The sequence below is a fragment of the Macaca fascicularis genome, chromosome 6 (genome assembly GCF_037993035.2).
Source record: "Macaca fascicularis isolate 582-1 chromosome 6, T2T-MFA8v1.1".
NCBI lineage: Eukaryota > Metazoa > Chordata > Mammalia > Primates > Cercopithecidae > Macaca > Macaca fascicularis.
In genome coordinates, this window is record NC_088380.1 from 121,744,564 (window position 1) to 121,764,822 (window position 20,259).

The 20,259-nt window shown below is 43.7% G+C and overlaps 1 protein-coding gene across 9 annotated transcripts in view; it reads right to left on the reverse strand.

Moving 5' to 3' along the window:
- Positions 1 to 11,637, reverse strand: part of TRIM36 (tripartite motif containing 36) — a 56,993-nt gene extending 45,356 nt beyond the window's left edge. For 4 of the 9 annotated variants that reach the window (XM_005557538.4, XM_073994075.1, XM_073994074.1 and 1 more), the window contains exon 1: positions 1,063 to 1,367. In XM_005557538.4, coding sequence (XP_005557595.2) covers positions 1,063 to 1,089 — 27 coding nt within the window. In that variant the 5' untranslated portion in view covers positions 1,090 to 1,367. Of the gene's footprint in view, positions 1 to 1,062; positions 1,368 to 2,528; positions 2,650 to 11,318 lie in introns of those variants that run through there. The other 5 variants (XM_065546650.2, XM_065546649.2, XM_065546648.2 and 2 more) reach the window with 3 other exon arrangements.
- Positions 11,638 to 20,259: the final 8,622 nt, after the last annotated feature.

Below are 20,259 nucleotides of genomic sequence, written 5' to 3' on the forward strand. Positions count from 1 at the left end.
TGTATGCTAACTTATTCTCCCTAATAATCTCTGACAATTTAATCGCATTACAGCCAACTGGTTTTATCATTGTTAGTGGGTGTTTCAACGCAGTCTCTTGCTGCATCACTCAAATATGTGATGAAGAGCCATATCACCTCCCAATTGTTCATAGATTTGGAAATAAGATAACCAAATCTCACAATTCACATCAAAGAATACAGAATATTCACATCCTATCTCATTTCACAAAGGGTTTGGCACCTAATTCAAAAAGAAAATCCAGGATGTCCAAAATAGGTTCTTACATTCTCTTTTATGTATCAATATGGTCAGTTACTGTTTACTTCTCACTGGGGGAGGATCTAAAAGCATTTCCATTTTTCTCGTACATGAAGCAGTGTCTTGAATCTGACGTTTTAATCACAATGGACATAAAGTGCCAAAGGAAAATTTAGTTCATCAGTCATTGAGGGAGAAACAAACTGATTAAGTGTAACGTGGCGGCTCCCTCAATTAAGCGGTTCCCCGGGAAACTTCGGAAGAATTGCACATTCGACACCTTTAAACAAAAACACTTGTAGGCTGACAGCTGCCCGGGCCCCGGCCCGCCCCGCGCGGGCTGGCGAAGCCGGGGAGGAGCCTCTGCCCCAGGCGGCAGCAGCCGGCCGGGCCCGCGGGGGTCACGACGCCTAGACAAAGGGCGGTCCCGCAAGCGCAAGGCACGCGCCCCAGCTTTCTGCCCGCACCAGACTCCCTAACGCTAATTAATTCTGCAGCCTGAGCTCTATTAGAGAGACCCTCCATGATTCCCCGAGGTGCTCAGGTGGGCAACTACCGGATTTGGGCTCTTCTCTGGCCCTGGGGACCCCACGTCCGGCTCTCGGGGATAGAAAGGGGACGCCCCGGGTTGCAGAACCTAGCCCCGGGCGGGGGAAGGCGAAGAGGAAGCAGGATCCCCACACGACTGCCCCTGCTCTCCCGGGAGGAGGTTCCCTGCGGGCTCCCTGCGGAGGAAAGAGAAAGAGCCGCAGCCGGCACACCGCCCTCGAGGTGGGGGGCGGCGGCCCCCTCCGCACTCACCGGCGAGTCTGAGCCATCGCCCTCCATGGCTGCCTTCTGCCAGGTGTCATCAGCAGCACGCTCCACTTAGGCACACCGGCCACCCCGAGCAGGGTCTGGTGGGCGGGTCCCTGCGGCGGCCGTGGAGCCTCGGTCCGAAGCTGGAAGACGAGCTGGTCAGGCGGACCTGGCCAGCGGACCGACGCGGGGAGAAGTAAGCCGGGGCCAGCGAAAACACAGGCGCGGGAGAAGCAAGCTTCGCTCCCAGCGACGGCCCCGGGAATCCCGCCCAGCGTCCGGCTGCGGCAGCGGCTCCTGCGGACTGCGGCTGGGAGGGGCGCCGCGCAGAGACCCGGGCGGGGCACGGTGGGGCGTGGCCAGGGCGTGACCGGGCCGTTGCCCAGGCAACAGCGCCAGCCGCACAAAAGAGGCGGGGCCGCCTGGGGCTGGTAGGCTGGGTGTCTGAGCGTTGGGCTCAGCGGGACTCGGCTCGGCGCGGGTGTGGCACGCGGTTAGGGATCGGCGCCTTCCGCCCCCACCTCTTCCCTACGCAGCAGCCCCTCACTCCCACCCGGGCTGCCGCCCGTCGCCCGATGCCAGGCTGGGGGGCCTCTGAGGAGCGGAAGTGAGGGCAGCCGGGAGCGGTGGGCGGTTGCCGAGGGCGGCGCCTGGGCGGGCAGGCCCCGCTGCGGCAGAGCAGCCGGCTGCAGCCTGGGCCCCTGGCCCCGCGCTGCCCCTCCGCCCTTCAGTTTGCTCCCACTGCGCTTTCTTCCTTCGCGGTTCGAAGCCCCGCTTCCAGACTCAACACAGGACGGTGCGGGCGAGGGCGAGCCTAAGCCACCTTCCCTGAATGGCCGCGGCGAGGACGGCAGAGCTGCGCGAGGCGACCAGAGTGAGACCCCGCCCGCCCCCTCCGCCGTCCCCAGCCAGGCGCAGCCTGGGGTTCCCTGTCGCCGCCCGGCTCATCCCCGTTCTCTCCTGGCTTCACTCGTTGGGTGAACTTCATAGTCCCTAACTTGGCACTGAACACTCGTATCCCGCTTTTTGCTTCTATACCCCAAGTCGCGATGTCACGGCAAGTTCTTGCCCAGTGGCGCGGGGACCGCCTGCAGGGTGGGTATTCCTCTCCCGAATGCTGGCCAGGGACTGAATTTAAAAGGCCGCGGAAAGGGAGCGACCCCCCGCCACCCGGGCCTAGGCTTTCCCTCCTGAGGACCAGGACAGAGGGTCCTGAGTGGCTCCGGCACCCCCGCTTAAGGCGCGCACCACCTCAGGGACTGGCTGTGCACATTTCACCTGCCACGGCCCAAGTGTGTTTCTTGTGTTGTTTTCAGGACACACGGAGAACAAATTAACTTAGGATTATTAGATCACGCCACTGCCTTCCTGGCTAGCTAAATAATTCATTCCTATGTATTAGGCTTTAAGAACAGATGCCCTAAACTTCTGGGTAAGTAGGGACTACAGAGTTGTAGCGAGACATCTCGTTTAGGTTTTAAAATGCTTCCCACTTTTATTTCCTGTTTGGGAGAAGTCTCTCGCTGTGGCAAGTTCCGCCGTCTTCCCACAGCCCTGTCTGCAGCGGTAGCCTTGTCTCCAATCCGGCATCTGAATAAGGAGTGTAGAATTAAGAACATTGAGAGACTGTAGCAATTTTCTCTAATGGAACACCCTCCATTTACAGATGAGGTGAACAGAAGATGAAAGCTTTGCCAGGTAATAATGCCTGGGCTGTTCTGATCCGGATTAATGCCTGTTCCGTGGCCGCAGGTGCTAGACTTGAGAAGGCTTCCTTCCCACAGGTTCTGAAAAGTGCTAATCAGGAGGAGAATAACAAATGCCTGCGTGAATTAGGTGCCTATATATATTTTTAAAGGCTCAATCGTTAGAAAGCATTATAAGTCATTCTCACACTGGCCTTTGAGCGAAATAATTCCCCTCGGGCTGTAATTTCACATCAGCACACCTGCTTTGATCCAAAACTTACTAGTTGACACAGTAAAAGTGATTAGTAGGCTCCATTAACAGGAATTAAAGATAAAACCTGTATAGACATATTTTGGTGAAAATACATTGCTATGGCCTTCCATTTTTGCAAATCAGACTTCACTGAGCTATCATTTTCTACTTGATCCACAAAATTCAAACATGATGTTAATACACTTGGCAAAACTGTGTCTCAAAAAAAATAAAAATAAAAAATACTTAGGCAGTGGGCACAACCTTACCATTATCACCCCAGTATAGGTTTTAGTTGTGTGAGCAACTATCTATTTATCCTTCTGAAACAGATCATTTGGTGGTATTTTTGTTTTGGTCCCATGAGATGTTTAAGACCTTATATTAGTGTAGATTTGAGGACTTTCTAAGTCTAATTCTTTCAAAGTATAAGCGTCTTCTTGTTTTAAAGTAAATTTTGTGTTTGTTAATTTTTTGAATATTTTTGTGCCTCAAAGATGTTCAAAGTTAAAATAATTCACCAAGTAACGGTATCATTGCGTATTTCTCTATCAAAATTAAATATAAGATTTACAAAGCCTCTCTTATTTTGCTCAAACCTTTTTGTGGTAGCATATGTTGGTACAGCTTATCTGAAGGGACATTTTACAAATCCTATCAAAAATTTTAAGTATTTGTAACTTTTGACTAAGCAATTCCACATCTAAGAATGTTTCTACTGTAATACTTGCATATGTGCACAAAAGCATGTGCAAAGAGCTTATTGAGACCTTATTTATAACTAAACATCATCCATAATGTACATTCATACCACAGAATACTGTGCAGCAGTTAAAATCAATGTACTGATGACAAAGGATTTCTAATGTATGATGGGCGTGGTGGTCCACACCTGTAATCCCAGCACTTTGGGAGGCTGAGGCGGGTGGATCACCTGAGGTTGGGAGTTCGAGACCAGCCTGGCCAACATGGAGAAACCCCTTCTCTACTAAAAATACAAAAATTAGCCTGGCGTGGTGGCACACACCTGTAATCCCAGCTACTCAGGAGGCTGAGGCAGAAGAATCACTTCAAACCGGGAGGCAGAGGTTGCAGTGAGCCAAGATTGTGCCACTGCACTCCAGCCTTGGCGACAGAGCGCGACTCTGTCTCAAAAAAAAAAAAAAAAAAGTACAAAACCATATGGATTCTATATGCTGCCACTCTGGCCAAAAGACGAGGCAAACTAAAATTATAGGCAAACAAAAAGAAGCATCTGGAATAGAGCACAAAAAATGATAACCATTGTGGAGAAGTAAGGGATAGAGTCAGGTATACAAGACTTACTCTTCACTCACATGTATTATCTTTGCATCTTATATGTATATGTTATACTTCTAAAACTTTTTAATGTTAATCCGTTCTATCCATACACTTTTAAAAACAAAAGGTGGGGGGAAGAAGACAAATACGAAAACTGCCATTTTAAACCACTGCTTTCCCAGTTCCCTGATCATTTCTGTCTCCCTGGGCTGCCGTGCTCTGTGTCAAGTCATCAACTTCTCTGTTGCAACATCCAAACATCCCAGCCTCCCAGGATACCAAGACCCTTCCCAGTTCCTCAAGTTAAAATCCTGGTGGGTTTTGTTTGCTTGCTTTTTATCTTCCTTTCTTCTTCCCTATCTCTGGTCAGCCTTAAATCATAGGTTGTTGTCAGATTCTGTTCTTTCTCATCCTCACAACCGATTCCCATGCTCACTCTAAGCCCCCTCTCCACATGCCTAGCAGCCTATCAATTCAGTATTTACAGATGACGTTCCATATGTGTAACCCTGTCCTCATGCCTCTATTTGCACAAGGAGCAGAATAAGCTACAGTCCTGGACCACAGGCAGCTTGGTATTGGAACATAATGGGGCGAGGGGGTGTGTGAACCCGTGTATTTGAGAGTGTGTGTGTGTGTATGTGTGTGTGTGCATGCGCATGAGTTGGGGAGCAGGAGTTAGAGAAAGGGTGATAAACTTGTGGTGACAAAGTAAGTCTGGTAAAGTATGGAAGGCCTCTATGCTTTTGTAGATGTTGAGCAGCTTTGGAAGGCTTTTTAGCAGGAATGGCATGAAATATCTGAACTTTAAAAAAATCATTATTCCCCTATTTTCCATTGTATATGCTATCCCTTGGTGCCTACTCCTCCCCAGTTTGGAGTATCCTAGCACCTCCTTTTTCAATAGTTTATTTTAAAATCTGGGTTAAAAATGCAAAACAAGAAAACCTATTCCATTCTTATCCCCCTAAGTTCACAGACCTTCAATACTCTTGCCTTCATTGTGATATCTTATTTTCCACTTCTGGTATCACTTAATTGCTCTTCTATCACAGGGGCATGAGCTGTCTCACATCCATCTACTTCATGAAGTCCAAAAGGTCAACAGTCTCCCCTCTCCAAACACACACAATTCAGTCTTTGATAAAACAGAGCCTCAATCAATGTTCATTGCTTGATATTTAAAATATAAACCCCTTACCCTATAAACCATATACTACTCCATAAGCTGACTTGGTCTCTTTCCATATTGATTCCTAATACCCAACAAGAGATTAAATTTCTGGCTGGGTCAGGACCTAATGACCATGGTGCATATTAATTGGTTTGATCTGAGATCAGACAGGCAGGGTATCACCATTCTATTAGTATATACTAAACAAGAAATAGAAACAAGGTAATATGGCCATATATTCCCTAAACCCTGTCCCCTTTTGGGAAACCCTAATCATTAAGCAGCCACAGATATAGAATCAAGAGAGACCCTGGACGTATAGAAAATAAGAAGTATGGAAATAAAGTAAATTACAGGGTTTTAGAGTAGATTGGCACACAGACCACCTGTACTACTGGGTATCAGGAGGTTACCAGTGAAGGGATAATGAATGGCATTGTCTATCAATTATTGACTCAAGCTTCTGACAGGCCAAGCTTACCAGTCATAAAGTGTTTCTATGGGAACAAAGTCAGGGGAGAGGAGTCCAGAGAGCCAGCGAGTTCAGATTTCCACTACCTGGCCAAATCCTCCTCATCTTTCAAGTTGCACTTCTGGAGCCTCCTTTATTAGTCTTGATTTCATTGATTATCTCCCTTTATTCTGAACTCTTTCAGCACTCAGTTTAACACAACTACCTACTCTTTGTACACTGATGTCTGATGTTTTGTCTTCTCGACCATTTAAACTTTTATTTAAGACAAAATCTAGTAAGCGTTTATCTACTAAACAGTAGCACCAGAGCAACAATTTGCAATTAGGAAGATGAGAGGAACCCAGTGCTGCTCTCACAGACTCTTTTCCATTAATGATGAGTGTATTGGCTGAATAACTAGTGGGCAAAGACGTTTTTTGGCCAACTTGAGGTAAACAAAATTGGTAGTATTTTGAGGCAATCTAGCAGGCCCCTCTCTGTTGACCACATCTCATTATTCTTCCCCTCAGGGTTACTAGATTTAGTAAATAAGAACATAATACACCCAGTTAAATTGGAATTTCAGATACATAATTTTTTAGTATATGTTCCAAATATCACATTGCACATATTCTAAAAAAAAAAAAAGTATCTTAAATTCAAATTCAACTCTACACATCCTGTATTTTTTCTGTCAACCCTACCTCTACTTCTTAATGATCACAGTGTGGATATAAGGTGTCTCAAGGCCCAACCCTGTTGTCATAAAAGCTAGAAGTAATAGCTTTCATTTATTGAGGGCCTATGATGTGTCAATAACGGTATTAGGAAACTTGCATACAATATTCATTTAACTCTTGTAGTAACCCTGTGAAATAGGTATAATTCTTTTCAGAGAAGACATGTAACAAGTAAAATTCCTCTCCACCTCCACCCATAGATTAAGTAATATGCTTAAGATTACATGGCTATATAGTAAAAAGCCAAGATTCAAACCTGGGTCTCAGTCCAGCATCCTTATTGCACTGCCCACAGGTAAGTATACAACACAGAATTTACGATTTCACTAAAAATCGGATTTAAACATCCTTTTACAAAGTAGTTTAGGAGACACCTTTTTTCCAAATTATCTTTAGCGCAATATAGTAAAAAAAAAAAAAGAGGAAAATTATATTTATGAAATTAGCTCTTTTCAAATAATATTGTAAAAATCTAAATCTTCTGCCTGCCTTCCCTACTCTCCACAGCACATACATTTTGCCCAATTTCAATATATATATTTTAAAAACCTTTAAAAAATACTTTGTGACGCATTGGCTCACCCCTGTAATCCCAGCACTTTGGGAAGCTAAGATCACTTGAGGTCAGAGCTCGAGACCAGCCTGGCCAACATGGCGAAACCCTGTCTCTACTAATAATACAAAAAATTAGCTGGGCATGGTGGCGTGTGCCTGTAGTCCCAGCTACTAGGGAGGCTGAGGCAGGAGAATTGCTTCAACCTAGAAGTGAAGGTTGCAGTGAGCCCGAGATTGCACCACTGCATGCCAGCCTGGGCAACAGAGTGAAACTGTCTCTCAAAAATAAATAAATAAAAATACTTACACAGTGGGCACAACCTTACCACTATCACCCTGGTTTAGATTTTAGTTGTGTGAGCAACTATCTATTCATCCTTCTGAAACAGATCATTTGGTGGTATTTTTGTTTTGGTCCCAGGAGATATTTACGACCTTTTATTAGTCTAGATTTGAGGACTTTCCAAGCCTAATTCCTTCAGAGTGTGTCTTCTTTTTTTAAAGTTTGTATTTGTAAAAATTCTTGAATTTTTTGTGCCTCAAAGATGTTCAAAGTTAAAATAATAATTCACCAAGTAATGGTATCATTGCCTATTTCCCTATCGAAATTAAATATAAGATTTACAAAGCCTCTCTTATTTTGCTGAAACTATTTTACTCCTTAGATATGCTTGAACAGTAATAATTAAATTATGGGAACCGAATGTACCATCTGTTTATTTACACATAAATGTAAATATGCTAAATACACAAAATACAAACAGATATACTAAAATTTGAATTCTATATTCCTTGTCATCAAATCTTCATTATATGATTCCAGAAGAGTGTATGATGGTGATAAAAAAATTAGTGAGACCAATCTTTCAAGAGACCAAAACAGTTTAAAAATACTGCTTTGAGTAACCTTAGATATTGACCACAGATTTGGAAACCTCTTTTAATCCAAAGAGATTAGCTGCAAAATAAACAGAAAGACAGCTTTCAGAAATGGTAAAAGTTTCACTGTTAGTGAAATATAAGGAAATACATTTACATTTTTAAGCCTCTTGAGAATGATCGTAAGTATTAACTACACTTATGCAGTATTGTTTGATGAGCAGAAAGGTCACAATGGCACATATCACTATGTACTTTAAATATTAACGTAGCCATCACAATAGAGTAAATAAGCTGATCCAGTTTGTCCTGTAGGTTTTAGGTTACCCTAAGAAAAAAGGCTCACTTCCCACATTTCAGAGAACATATGGTATGCTAATTTAATTTGAAATAGACACACAAACTGCTGCCACTGGGGAAGGAATGAGATTGGATGTGGGCATGAACTTCCACTTTTTACTCTGTAAAACTTTCTGTGAAGTTTGGGTATTTGACAACAAGCATATATTCAGGTATTAAGTTTGTAAAAATGTAAAGCTATGTATTTTTAATTATGTACAGTTTGAGAAGTCCAGTACAGGATGAAACAAATCTGGGGGAAAAGTGAGAGAAATTAAGAGGATGGTCAACTCAGTGGTCTCAACTTTGAGGGATGGTGGGGCGGGGGGGGGGGGGGGGGCAGGCCAACTACAGGCCTCTGCTCTCCTTTAACTCCCATAACTAGACCAGTTTCCCATTATTCGTTACATTACAAACCCCAACTGCAAAGTGAAACCTAACTCCGCAGAGGAAAATAAAGCAAGTCAGTCTTAACAGTCTGCTATTCCATGGTTAATATTCAGTGTTCAAATCCTGTATAACCACACACAAAACAGGGGTCTTAAATGGGCTAGGACTGGGGCTGCAGGGTGGGGCAGGATTTGAGCCTGAGGAGCATGGGTAGGAAATAAGCTGGCTACTCCTGAACAACTCTCCCCCTCCAACCCCCACAAAACAGACAGAGGAACTGTCCTAAGTTCTTCTTGGGAGAGACTGCTTTCAAACCTCAGAGATTTCAAAGGGACACCCGCTGGGCCTTTCCACCTTTAGAAGTCAACCTGGAATGCTCATGTGTTTGCTGCAGGCCCATTGCTGAAGCCTAGTGAAGACAGAGGCAGAGAGAGAGAGCAGAGAAATCCAGTGAATGAAGCCAGAAAGTTAGTGTTTTTCATTATAGTGAACATACTGTGATGAACCCATTGCTATTCTGAGAGGGTTTTGTTTTTGTTTACCTGACTTGATTATAAGCAGTTTTAATGGTTCTGCCCTACTTCCCCATTTCGTGTTCATGGGACATCCATCAGTCGGCTTCATGGTCACCTGGGCTGTTCTTAACATGCAAATCCCTGGGTCCCACCCCGAAATTATTCTCTCAGAATTTCAGGATTTGTCTGTCATTGAAGGAAAGCATAGCCAACTAATACAATTCTGGCTTACTTTGAAGAATGTCTGAGCACCATAGGACAAAATTCACCTATCATCTTATTCTCCACCCTATCAAGAGTAGTCCATTTATTTTGTTCAACCAAAGGCATTTTTCCTCCCTGCCCCCCAGCCCCTCATCATTCCCAAATCGATGTCCCTGTTAGGCATTCTCCTAGACCTGGGCAGTCGGGGCCCTGCTGCACCTCTCGCTCTTTAGAGGCCCTGGTTCTGGCCCTCCTCTGGCTGCCTGCCTCTTTGCTCAGAGCCAGCTCTTTCTCGGGGATTTCTCTCCCCACGGTGAGAGGGAGGGGTGGGCCGCAATATGCACCCTAGGCCCGAAGGGTGGTCAAGGGGCTGCTGCTGGGGCGACAAAGAGCTCGGATACACTGGTCAGTGTGTGCTGAATGCCCCTTGAGGTACAGGACGGAGCCTGGGCTTGGAAGAAAAGTGGAACGAGGGTTCTCCATTGGTACTTCTGACCCGGGGTTGTAAATGGTAGGGGAGGCCCAAGACACAGCTCCACTTTCGAAATGTTAATGAATATTCTGTTTCTGATGAACGTATTCAGTGCCTGTAGAACAAGAGAATTCAGAGAGGCGTAGGGTTCATTTGGGACTTTTTAGGCTGAGAGTGCATTAAACCAGCTCACCAGCCCTGGGGCCGTAGGACTGTCCGGCATGAAGCTAAAACTACTCCATATGCTATATAGGCGGCGTTGGAGTTAGTGGGGTGTGGGACTGCAGGGTTTCAGGTGCTCACATCAGAGCTACAGAATCATCCTCCTTTCTGTTAACCGTGCGCAGGGAGTCGATTGCTCCTTTGTGCCATCACCTCTTCTCGAAGCTCCAGGCGCAGAGAGCAAACGCTGACGCCCTTTCCCGCCTTCTCTCCGCCTGCGAGTCCCGGAGGGCAGTGCTCTGTGCAGCCTCCGTATTTCCCGACACGTTCCGCCTGCAAACCACTTAGGAGCTTCTGCCGGCAATTTCTGGGACGCAGCGCGGAGCCCACCCTCCCGCACTGGCTCAGGCCCGGCACCACCCCGCCGGCTGAGGGCGTGGTCGCGGGCGCCACCGACGGCGCCAGCCTGGGTTCCTAAAGGCTCCAGGACAGGTGAGGGGCTGAAATCCCGCTCCTCCAGCATCTTCCCCTCCCTACCAAAAGAAGGCTGCTTTAAATATTCCCGGCCTGGAGCAGCAGAAGCTAACGACCTGGAAGGAGGCCTGAAAAGGCCAGGGCAGGGCGAACGAAGGTGCTGTCCCTATTTACCGGCCACACGCTCTGACTGCGGGCTGACCCCGATCCCACACTCTGAGCCTATTCACTCGCTGGGCGGACCCTCCCTCCACGCTCCGCGCCCAGACAGGCGAGGTCACCCACTCGAAGTCACCACGCTTGGGGAGCCCTGGTTGCGTGGGGGAGCGCCCCCTTGGCCAACGCCCCGCCCTCCTTTCCATCTTCTGACGCTGGGCTCTCGCCCTTCGGCGTCCGGGAGCCCCTACTGCTGCCCAGCTGGCCCCCAAAGCGCCCGAAAGTCCCCTCTTGGCTTATTTCAGAGATGCCACGCAATAAAGAAAAGGCGGCTACTTTGCATTCCGCAGCTGCTGGGACACCCGGGCTGCGAGCGCAGCCCCTGGATTCCAGCCTCCCGCCCTTCCCAGGCGCTGGAATGAACACGGACGCCCACAGTGGCAGGCCAGGTAGTGCCGGAGTCCGCGGCCCAGGCCGCGGCGCCCCGCGTCCCATCACTTACCTTGCCTTTAGCTAGCAATTCCATGATGTAGCCAAATTCACTCATCTCCCCAGACTCCGACATGTTTACGCCCCTTCACAAACTCTGGAGGACCGACGCGGGTATATCGAAATTGTCTTTTCTCTTTTTCTGTTTTTAGTCTGAGTTTTGCCGAGCTCCCCGCCCATAAGCTGTTAACCGGGAAAAGTGAGAAAGCGCCGGGGAAAGTAAGAAGCGGGCTTGGGTGGAATGAAAGCCATCGAGGGCTCCTGGGCAGTCTCGCCCGGCTTGCTAGGATCTGGGTGCACCGATCGGGGCTGCGCGATCTAACGGAACAAACGAGGGCGGCGGCAGCGGTGGCGGCCGTGAAACCCTCACCAGGCGGAGCCGGGCGCGCGGAGGCCCCGCCTCCTCGGGGGTCGCGGCCGCGGTCGGACCGCAGCGGAGACAAATAAACGCGCACACAAAGCGGGTGCCCAGCGCGGCCCCAGGTCGACACTCCCCGGCCTTCATCGCATGCCTGGAGGTTGGCCGTCCCGGGCTCTCGGCGCGAAGATCTGGAAAAAAGCCCCATCGCACTGTCTGGAGGTGCGAGGGCAGGCAGAAATAAATGCAGAGGAGGCGCAACAAAGGGGCTGACTGCCAGCGCCGGAAAATAAATAAATACATAAGTGAAGGCCAGGAAATGGCAACGGCGCATCTCAAGTCAGCCTTCCTGAAATCCAATAGGTAATAAAGACCAAGCCCCGCGCTTCTGAGATGAGAACAAATACAGGGACTGTATTTTAAACACTTAAGTGTGTAAGGCCAATTGTGTCTCCATATCCTTTTGATACTCAGCTTTCCCTTAACAATAACAAAAAAGAAAAGAAAAGAAAAAAGAATAAAAAGAAGAAAGAAGAAGAAGAGGAAAGAAAAGGAAAAAAAATTGTCAGCCAGGTTCCTGGACACTCTCACCCTTAGTTACCACAAGCCCACTTTTTAAATTATTTGTTTCGTTGGTTGAGTTAAAGCGTTCAGTGCATGCTTCTTATATTTCTGTACTTCTTTTTATAACAGCAGCTTCCCTAGGAGGCTGCAGCCGAAATGGCCTCAGACCGTACCATATCTTTGCTTCTCTTCAAAAGAAAACTTGGCTGAACAAAGTCAGTCCCAGTCTATCACTCTGCTCTAGGCAGTCTTTGCGATTAAAGGCTTGATTTTTTTTTCTTTAAAAAGAAAAGAAAAACGCTGCCAGCAATAATTAGATTAGACACGAATAAGATCTACTACAAGGTTTGTGAAACCACTTTCCTTAAGCAAGTTGGCAGAGTCTGCGTTGCACTCAGCAACAGTGGGCAGGTGTGTCGAAATGACCTATTTTACAGGTAAGTGTATAAGAGTTTTGCAGGCTTAAAGAGACATGGGGATATTTCTTCTTTGCCTCTTCCTTTTCTCATTTTCTAACGTCTCCACTCTGGTCCAGAAATCCAGAAGTATACACATTTCTTTTTTCAACACACCTCTTCGTAAAGCTCCAACAGTGTTGCTCTGTAACTGTTGTTCTACCAGAACTTTGCTTCTTCAGTGTGTTACTTTCCTTTACGAGCTGGTGCTGAAAACCTCTTAGAACAAGCAGCAAAAGTTAACATGCTGATGTTCACAGTTAGGGCTCTGTAGGAGGCAAGACACAATCATAATCCTTCTTGGATATACAGCTGGAAGCTTCTTGTCCCTCTTAAGTTCTGTGGAACTTCGTGTATACTCTTTGCATCCACAGGAAAACTAGTAGAATTCAATTAAGGTGTGTAGCATCCATAAATGGGTCCTTGCCTACTGTTAGCAACACTTGATGGATTACCAGAAAGAGATATTGCTCTAAATGTGAACATTTTTTCACACCCAGAATGGATTCTGGCACCTGATTAAAAACCACAGTGTTCGAGCTGAACAACAAATCTTATGTCTGCATTACAAGCAGGAGGGAGACAAAAGAGCACACAAGGCATTTGTTACCCCTTAGAAAGCTTCCCCCAACCCCATCCAGTGACCTCCACTAACACCTTTGTGAGAAATGGGTAATATGCACCCCTAGCTCCAAGGAAGGCTGGGGAGGTGATTATTTTGTTCTGGGAACATTGCCACTCTAAACAAAATCAAGGATTTGTTCGTAAGGAAGAAGAGGGGACAGATACCAGGTAGAAAGTTGTTAGTTTCTACTAACCTTGAGTGAGTCCATTCAACTTCCAGAGTTTCAGTTTTCTCTTCAATAAAATGACTGCTTTTGACTAAATGGTCTCTAACCCCTTCCTGTTCTTAACCCTAAGATCTCTGATCTGAGGATCCCTTTGCCATCTGGCAGCATTAGCTGCCATTATCCTCCCTGAAAAAACTGCTGTTAAAAAAGGGCTGTCCACCTGATCACTTGCTACTAGAAAATATTCCAGGCAAAATATCCTTATCAGTTGCCTAGATTCCTACTCAAGACCAAGAAAGTGGTGGGGGCAAGAGTTTTAGAAAATGTAAGTTGGGTCCTGAGCATTTATTTACTCCAATACCTGGTGGTATTTACCACTCTTTATTGTCATTGTGTGAAGAGCACTCTGGAGCATTAAAGATCTTTCAAAGAAGATAGGCATACAAAAATGAAGACAACATTTAAATTTCTTCTGAAATTCTATGCATGCACTTCAAAGACAGAGGGTCAGACTATCAATAGGTACAAAAGTACCTATGTCAAAAGTTGCTTTATTATTTCCCTTTCTTCTAAAAAAAAAAAAAGATTAAAATCATGCAAATTTAAAACTTCATTCCCTAAAAGAACCAAAATTAAGAAAAATGTTAATTCATATTTCTCTAAAAATAAGTATAAAATTAACATGACAGGTGCTGCTTCACAGGGGACTTCCCTACCTAAGAGGAAGCTATTTAATAGAGGGATTATGTGATGTGTGAATTTTTCACACTGAGAAGACCAGCAATATTAAAGGGTCCCTTGCTGTGGAAAATATGCTAATTGCCAACTTTCATCAAATGGAGAAAATTCTTCAACTGCTCTATTGCCATGCCAATTATTGAAATAAGTATAACTTATAGAGATTCACAACATTCTATTTTCTCCTTCTGATGGTAACCAGCATAATACATAATAGCTTTAACAAATAACATCAACAAAATACACAATCCAAGTTTTCTTTTTAATGGTGACACATAAATTGTATTTTTGAAGGTTTTGAATTTAAAAATCTATGATGATGAATGTTCAGCTTTTTAAGAGGTAGAGACTGAAGAAACCTAAAATATCTTACTTTTAATAAAATCTCACATTTTCTTAGTTTTTTATTTCAAAAACGTAAACCTAAAATTTGACTGATACTGTACTCAAAAACGTCATTTAAAAAAAAATCTTATTTTTTGAATAAGCTTTATTGAGGTACAATTTATATACCATAAAATTCACTAATTGTCAGTGTACTGCTTAGTTATTTTTATTAAATTATGGATTTGTAAAACCATCTCATAATCTGGTTTTACAATATTAGAATATTCATTTATTGAGATTTTCTTTAATTTTTTCCAGCAATGTTCTATCACTTTTAGTGTTCAGATATTGTACTTATTGTATTACATATTGCAAGGTACTCCTTTTAATATTATTGTGAATAAAATTGACTTCTTAATGTCATTTTTTGGATTGTTAATTACTGTTATATAGAAACACAACTGATTTTTGCATAAGGTTGTGTTTTACAATGGGGCAAAATTCACTTATCAATTCCAGATTTTATTTTCAGATTCCTTATAATATCATCTGTAATTAAAGACAATTTTATTTCTTCCTTTCCAATCTGTATGCCTTTATTTTTCTTGCCTTATTGCTCTGGTTAGAACCTCCAGTAGAACCTCCATTGAATGCATGCAGCAAGTGTGGGCATCCTTGCCTTATTCCCAGTCTTGGGGAAAAAGCATTCATTCTTTCACCATTAAGTACTGATTGGTTTGCTATATTCCATGACTTTTGATATGTTTTTAAATTAAGTTAGAAATATTTTTAAAATTTCCTATTGTGATTTTTTTCTTTGACCCATGGGTTATTTACAAATGTGTTGTTTAATTTCCAAATTATTTCAAATTTCCAAATCGTTTAGATTTTCTATTTTTGTTATTAGAATTGATTTTTGAATTAGAATTGATTTCTAATCCAATTCTGTTTTGAGCAAAGATCATCCTTTGAATGATTTTAATGTTTTTAAATATATTCAGCTTTTCAATGGTCTAATGTGGAAGTCAGCAACTTTTTCTTAAAGGGTAAGATATTAATGAACATTGTAGACTTGAAGCCATATAATTTCTGTTACTACTTGTCTTAGTCTGTGTTGCTACAAAAGATCACCTGGGGCTAGATAATTTATAAGGAAAAGAGGTTTATTTGGTTCATGGTTCTGCAGACTTTACAGGAAGCATCGTGCCAGCATATGCTTCCAGTAAGGCTTCAAGAAGATTTCACTTATGGCAGAAGGTGAAGGGAAGCTGGCATGTCACATGGCAAGAGGGAGCAAGAAAGAAAGGAGAGGGATGTCATGCTCATTTTAACAGTCCGTTCTCATGAGAACTAATAGAGGAAGAACTTAACTCATTACCACGAGGACAGCACCAAGATATTCATGAAGGATCCATCTCCATTACCAAAATAGCTCCAACTAGACCTCATCTCCAACACTGGGGATCAAATTTTAACAGGAGGGGACATATATCCAAACTATATCACTACTCAACTCTGCTGTTTCAGGATGAAAGGAACTATTGACAATAGGTACAGAAATGAATGTGGACATGTTTCAATAAACATTTATATATGAAAATAGGCAGCTGAATAAGCACATGAAAAGATGCTCGACGTTATTAGTCATTAGGAAAATGCAAATCAAAACCACAATAAGATACTACCTCATACTCACTAGAATGGCTAGAATCAAAAACAGAGAGAATAACAAGTATTAATGACAATAGGGAGAAATTGGAACCCTCTTAGAATTCTTAGAATTTTGAATTACCATATGACTCAGCAATTCCACTCCTAGTTATATACACAAACAACTTGATAACAGGGACTCAAACAGATACTTGTAATTCATTGCTGCATTTTTCACAATAATCAAAAGGTAGAAACAACTAAAGTGTCTGTCAATAGATGGATAAACAAAATATATATACATATAATGGAATATTTTTCAGCCATAACATGTAATGAAGTTTTAACATATGCTACAATATGAACATTGAAAACATTATGCTAAGTGAAATAAGCCAGAAATAAAAGGATAAATATTGTATAGTTCCACTTATATGAAATATCTAGAATAGATAAACTCATAGAGACAGAAAGTAGAGGGGCTGGAGAGAGTCTGGAATGGATTGTTTAATGGATAGAGTTTACATTAGGAGTGACGAAAAAGTTTTGGGTATAGATAGTGGTAACGTTTGCACAACATTTTGAATATAATTAATGCCACTCAATTGAACACTTAAAAATGGTTTAAAAAAAAAACTAGGCAGCTGATCCTTGGGCTCTAATTTACTAACCCATGGCCTAGAATATTACCTATTTTGGATGATATTCCATGTGTGCTTAAAAAGAGTGTATATTCTGCTGTTGTTGGGTGAAGTATTCTACAAACGTCAGTTAAAGTTGATTATTGCTCTCTCTCTCTCTTTTTTTTTTTTTTTTTTTTTTTTTGTGACAAGGTCTTGCTCTATTGCCCAGGTTGAGTGCAGTGGTGCAGTAATAGCTCACTGCAACCTCCACTTCCTGGGCTCAAGCCGTCCTCCCACCTCAGCTTCCTGAGTAGCTGGGACTACAGGTGCATGCCTCCACACCCAGCTAGTTTTCCTTTTTTTTTGTAGACATAAGGGTCTCACTGTGTTGCTTAGGCCAGTCTTGAACTCCTGGGCTCAAACAGGAGCCTTGGTTCCTCCAGCCTTGGCCTCCCAAAGTGCTGGGATCACAGGCATGAGCCTCCATGCCCAGCCTTAACAGTGTGTTTTCTCCAGAAATTTATTACACACAGGCCGGGCGCGGTGGCTCAAGCCTGTAATCCCAGCACTTTGGGAGGCCGAGACGGGCGGATCACGAGGTCAGGAGATCGAGACCATTCTGGCTAACACGGTGAAACCCCGTCACTACTAAAAAAATACAAAAAACTAGCTGGGCGAGGTGGCGGGTGCCTGTAGTCCCAGCTACTCGGGAGGCTGAGGCAGGAGAATGGCGTGAATCCGGGAGGCGGAGCTTGCAGTGAGCTGAGATTAGGCTACTGCACTCCAGCCTGGGCGACAGAGCGAGACTCCGTCTCAAAAAAAAAAAAAAAAAAAAAAAAAAAAGAAATTTATTACACACAATCTTTGGCCCAAAGAGAGCAACAAAATACTTTGGGATTGTTTGTGTCACAACAATGGATCACTCTTTGTCTTAGAGTTGCTCAAATGGTAGAATTAGAACAGTGTGCACATATCCTAAGTCCATCCTCATTCGCAGGGGATGATATTTCTCTAGCAAGCAAGACTTTGCCCAGGAAGAAGCCTAGGATGGCCAGCCCAGGCTATCACAGGAGCCAGTGGCCTCCTAAGTCAGGCTGTTGAGTACATGGCTTCATGGTCCTCTGTGCCTGAATCTCAACTACATCTATGGAATCCCAATATGCCAGTAGTATTCATTCATTAAATAGTCCATTAAATATAAGTGACCACCTACTGTGTGCCTGGCAGTGTCAGGCAATGGAGATTCAACAGTAAACAAACAAGACTTTTAAAATATAAATGTCCTTTTAATACCATGCTGTGTTTTGAAAGCTTTTATTTCGTATTGGGCTTTTTGATGCTAAGGCAATATGATCTTGGTAGGTAGGGCAGAACCTTTATTTCCCTGCAGGGTACACAGCGAAATGATACACCATTTCTCTCCTAGGAAATGAGATATGTGGAGATCATCAGCTTGTTTGTCATTAGATATGGTAGAACTATATTGGATAACCAGTGTTCTCTTAACTAAGGTCCTGACTAGCTATTCACCCACTCCCTCTCCCCACTTCTCTCTCCATCAACCCCCACACTTTCACATTAGGTGAAAAATTGTTAGGGTGATGACAGCTTCTATAGGTACAAGGAAGGTAGGGATGAAAGAGAAATCTACCTCTGATCAATACAGCTGTATCATCATAAATAATTTAATCACTTTCTCTGTCTTTAGTTTCTTTGATCTGCTTCTCTCATCATGCCTGGTTGTGTTACTGCCATAAAAGTTTGCTCTTTGAGAGGATGAAGAACCTTCTAGTCATACCTCAGTAATCATCCTGGGGCAAAGATCCACTTTGTATTACTCCTCCTGCCTAATGCCTCATAGCTAAGCATCAACGTTTTTTACCATCCTGAAGGTTCCTGGTTGCTGCTTTGAAATGTTCGAAACCAGAAATAAATGAAGTTTCTTATTAGGCTGACCCTAAGAGCTATCATCCTGTTGTTCTTTATTTATTTTAGAAGATTGCTTATTTTGTGGGTATAGAGGGAGGCAAGCTAGAGAGAGGAAGAGGGATACTTTATAGCATCTCAGATTCAGTTCGAGTATTACTTTTAGGGGCACTGAGTGAGGAGATAGGGTATATTAGGAGGTAGTAATTAGTATAGGGTTGGCTACTGTCTGATGATCAAACATGGAGTTCATTGGCTCTAGCAAAATGATAAATCAGGTCCATTTTTCTATTTTGCCACTAACACATATTTTAAAAATCGTCTTGCTGTGCCAGGGTTCCTCAATAAAAGGCACAGCTCTTATCTCCATTAAATTGAAATTTAAAATGTTAATAACACCAATATATGCTACTGACTTATTGATTAAACTGAGTATTTGGTAGAGCTTGAGCACTGTTGTTCTAGCTCTACCAAAAAGAGGAAAATATCTGGGAAGAGATTCACAAAGTAGAAAAAAGGTGCTAAGAAAGGAGTCTATACACATCACACATATACACACATCTATACACACACACACACACACACACACACACACACAAATAACATTGACTTTGAGGAGTAGGAAGGACAAGTTCTTGGCAGAGAGGCCGGCATCTTTTCATCTGTCCCTAAATTACACACTGATCAGCCAATGCAAGGAGGGGAGCTGTGATTTGTTTGTTTGTTTATTTATTCATTTATTTATTTATTTGAGATGGAGTCTCACTGTGTCACCCAGGCTGGAGTGCAGTGGCATGATCTTGGCTCACTGCAACCTCTGCCTCCCGGGTTCAAGCAGTTCTCCTGCCTCAGCCTCCTGAGTAGCTGGGATTACAGATGGCTGCCACCACTCCCGGCTAATTTTTGTATTTTTAGTAGAGACAGGGTTTCACCATGTTGGTCAGGTTGGTCTCAAACTCCTGACCTTGTGATCCCCCCACCTCAGCTTCCCAAAGTGCTGGGATTACAGGTGTGAGGCACTGCGCCTGGTCATTTGTTTTTAAATCACCTTTTTCTGAGTAAAATCAAGGCCACAAAGGGGAAAGTATGTTGAGAATTGTATTTGTTAACTGATTTTCTGCCTAAAAAAAAAATAACTACCATATTCTTCTCCTAGAGAGCTATCTTTTTCCAAGTCTTGGTGTTCTTGATGCTTCCCTTCTCATGGACTCTGCTTTTCTTCATTAACTTCTTTTCTGAATCCATATTTGAAATGGAGGCTTCTGTGTCTTTTGTGATTTGAAGTGAATATACTCTTAAGGACTCAAACCACTTTTGTGGCTCCTTTCCCCAATGCCCACAACATTTAAGCACATCTCTGACTGGTGCTCTGCAGCTCCTAGGTGTTCTGAAGTTCCTCCCACAGCTCTGCTGGCTGTGCACTCTGGCAAACAAAGATGAAGAGCTCAATAGTTTGAAAGGCTTGTCTAGGGTCAGAAGGTAATCAGAATTAATAACAGACCAAATATAACCCACAACAGCC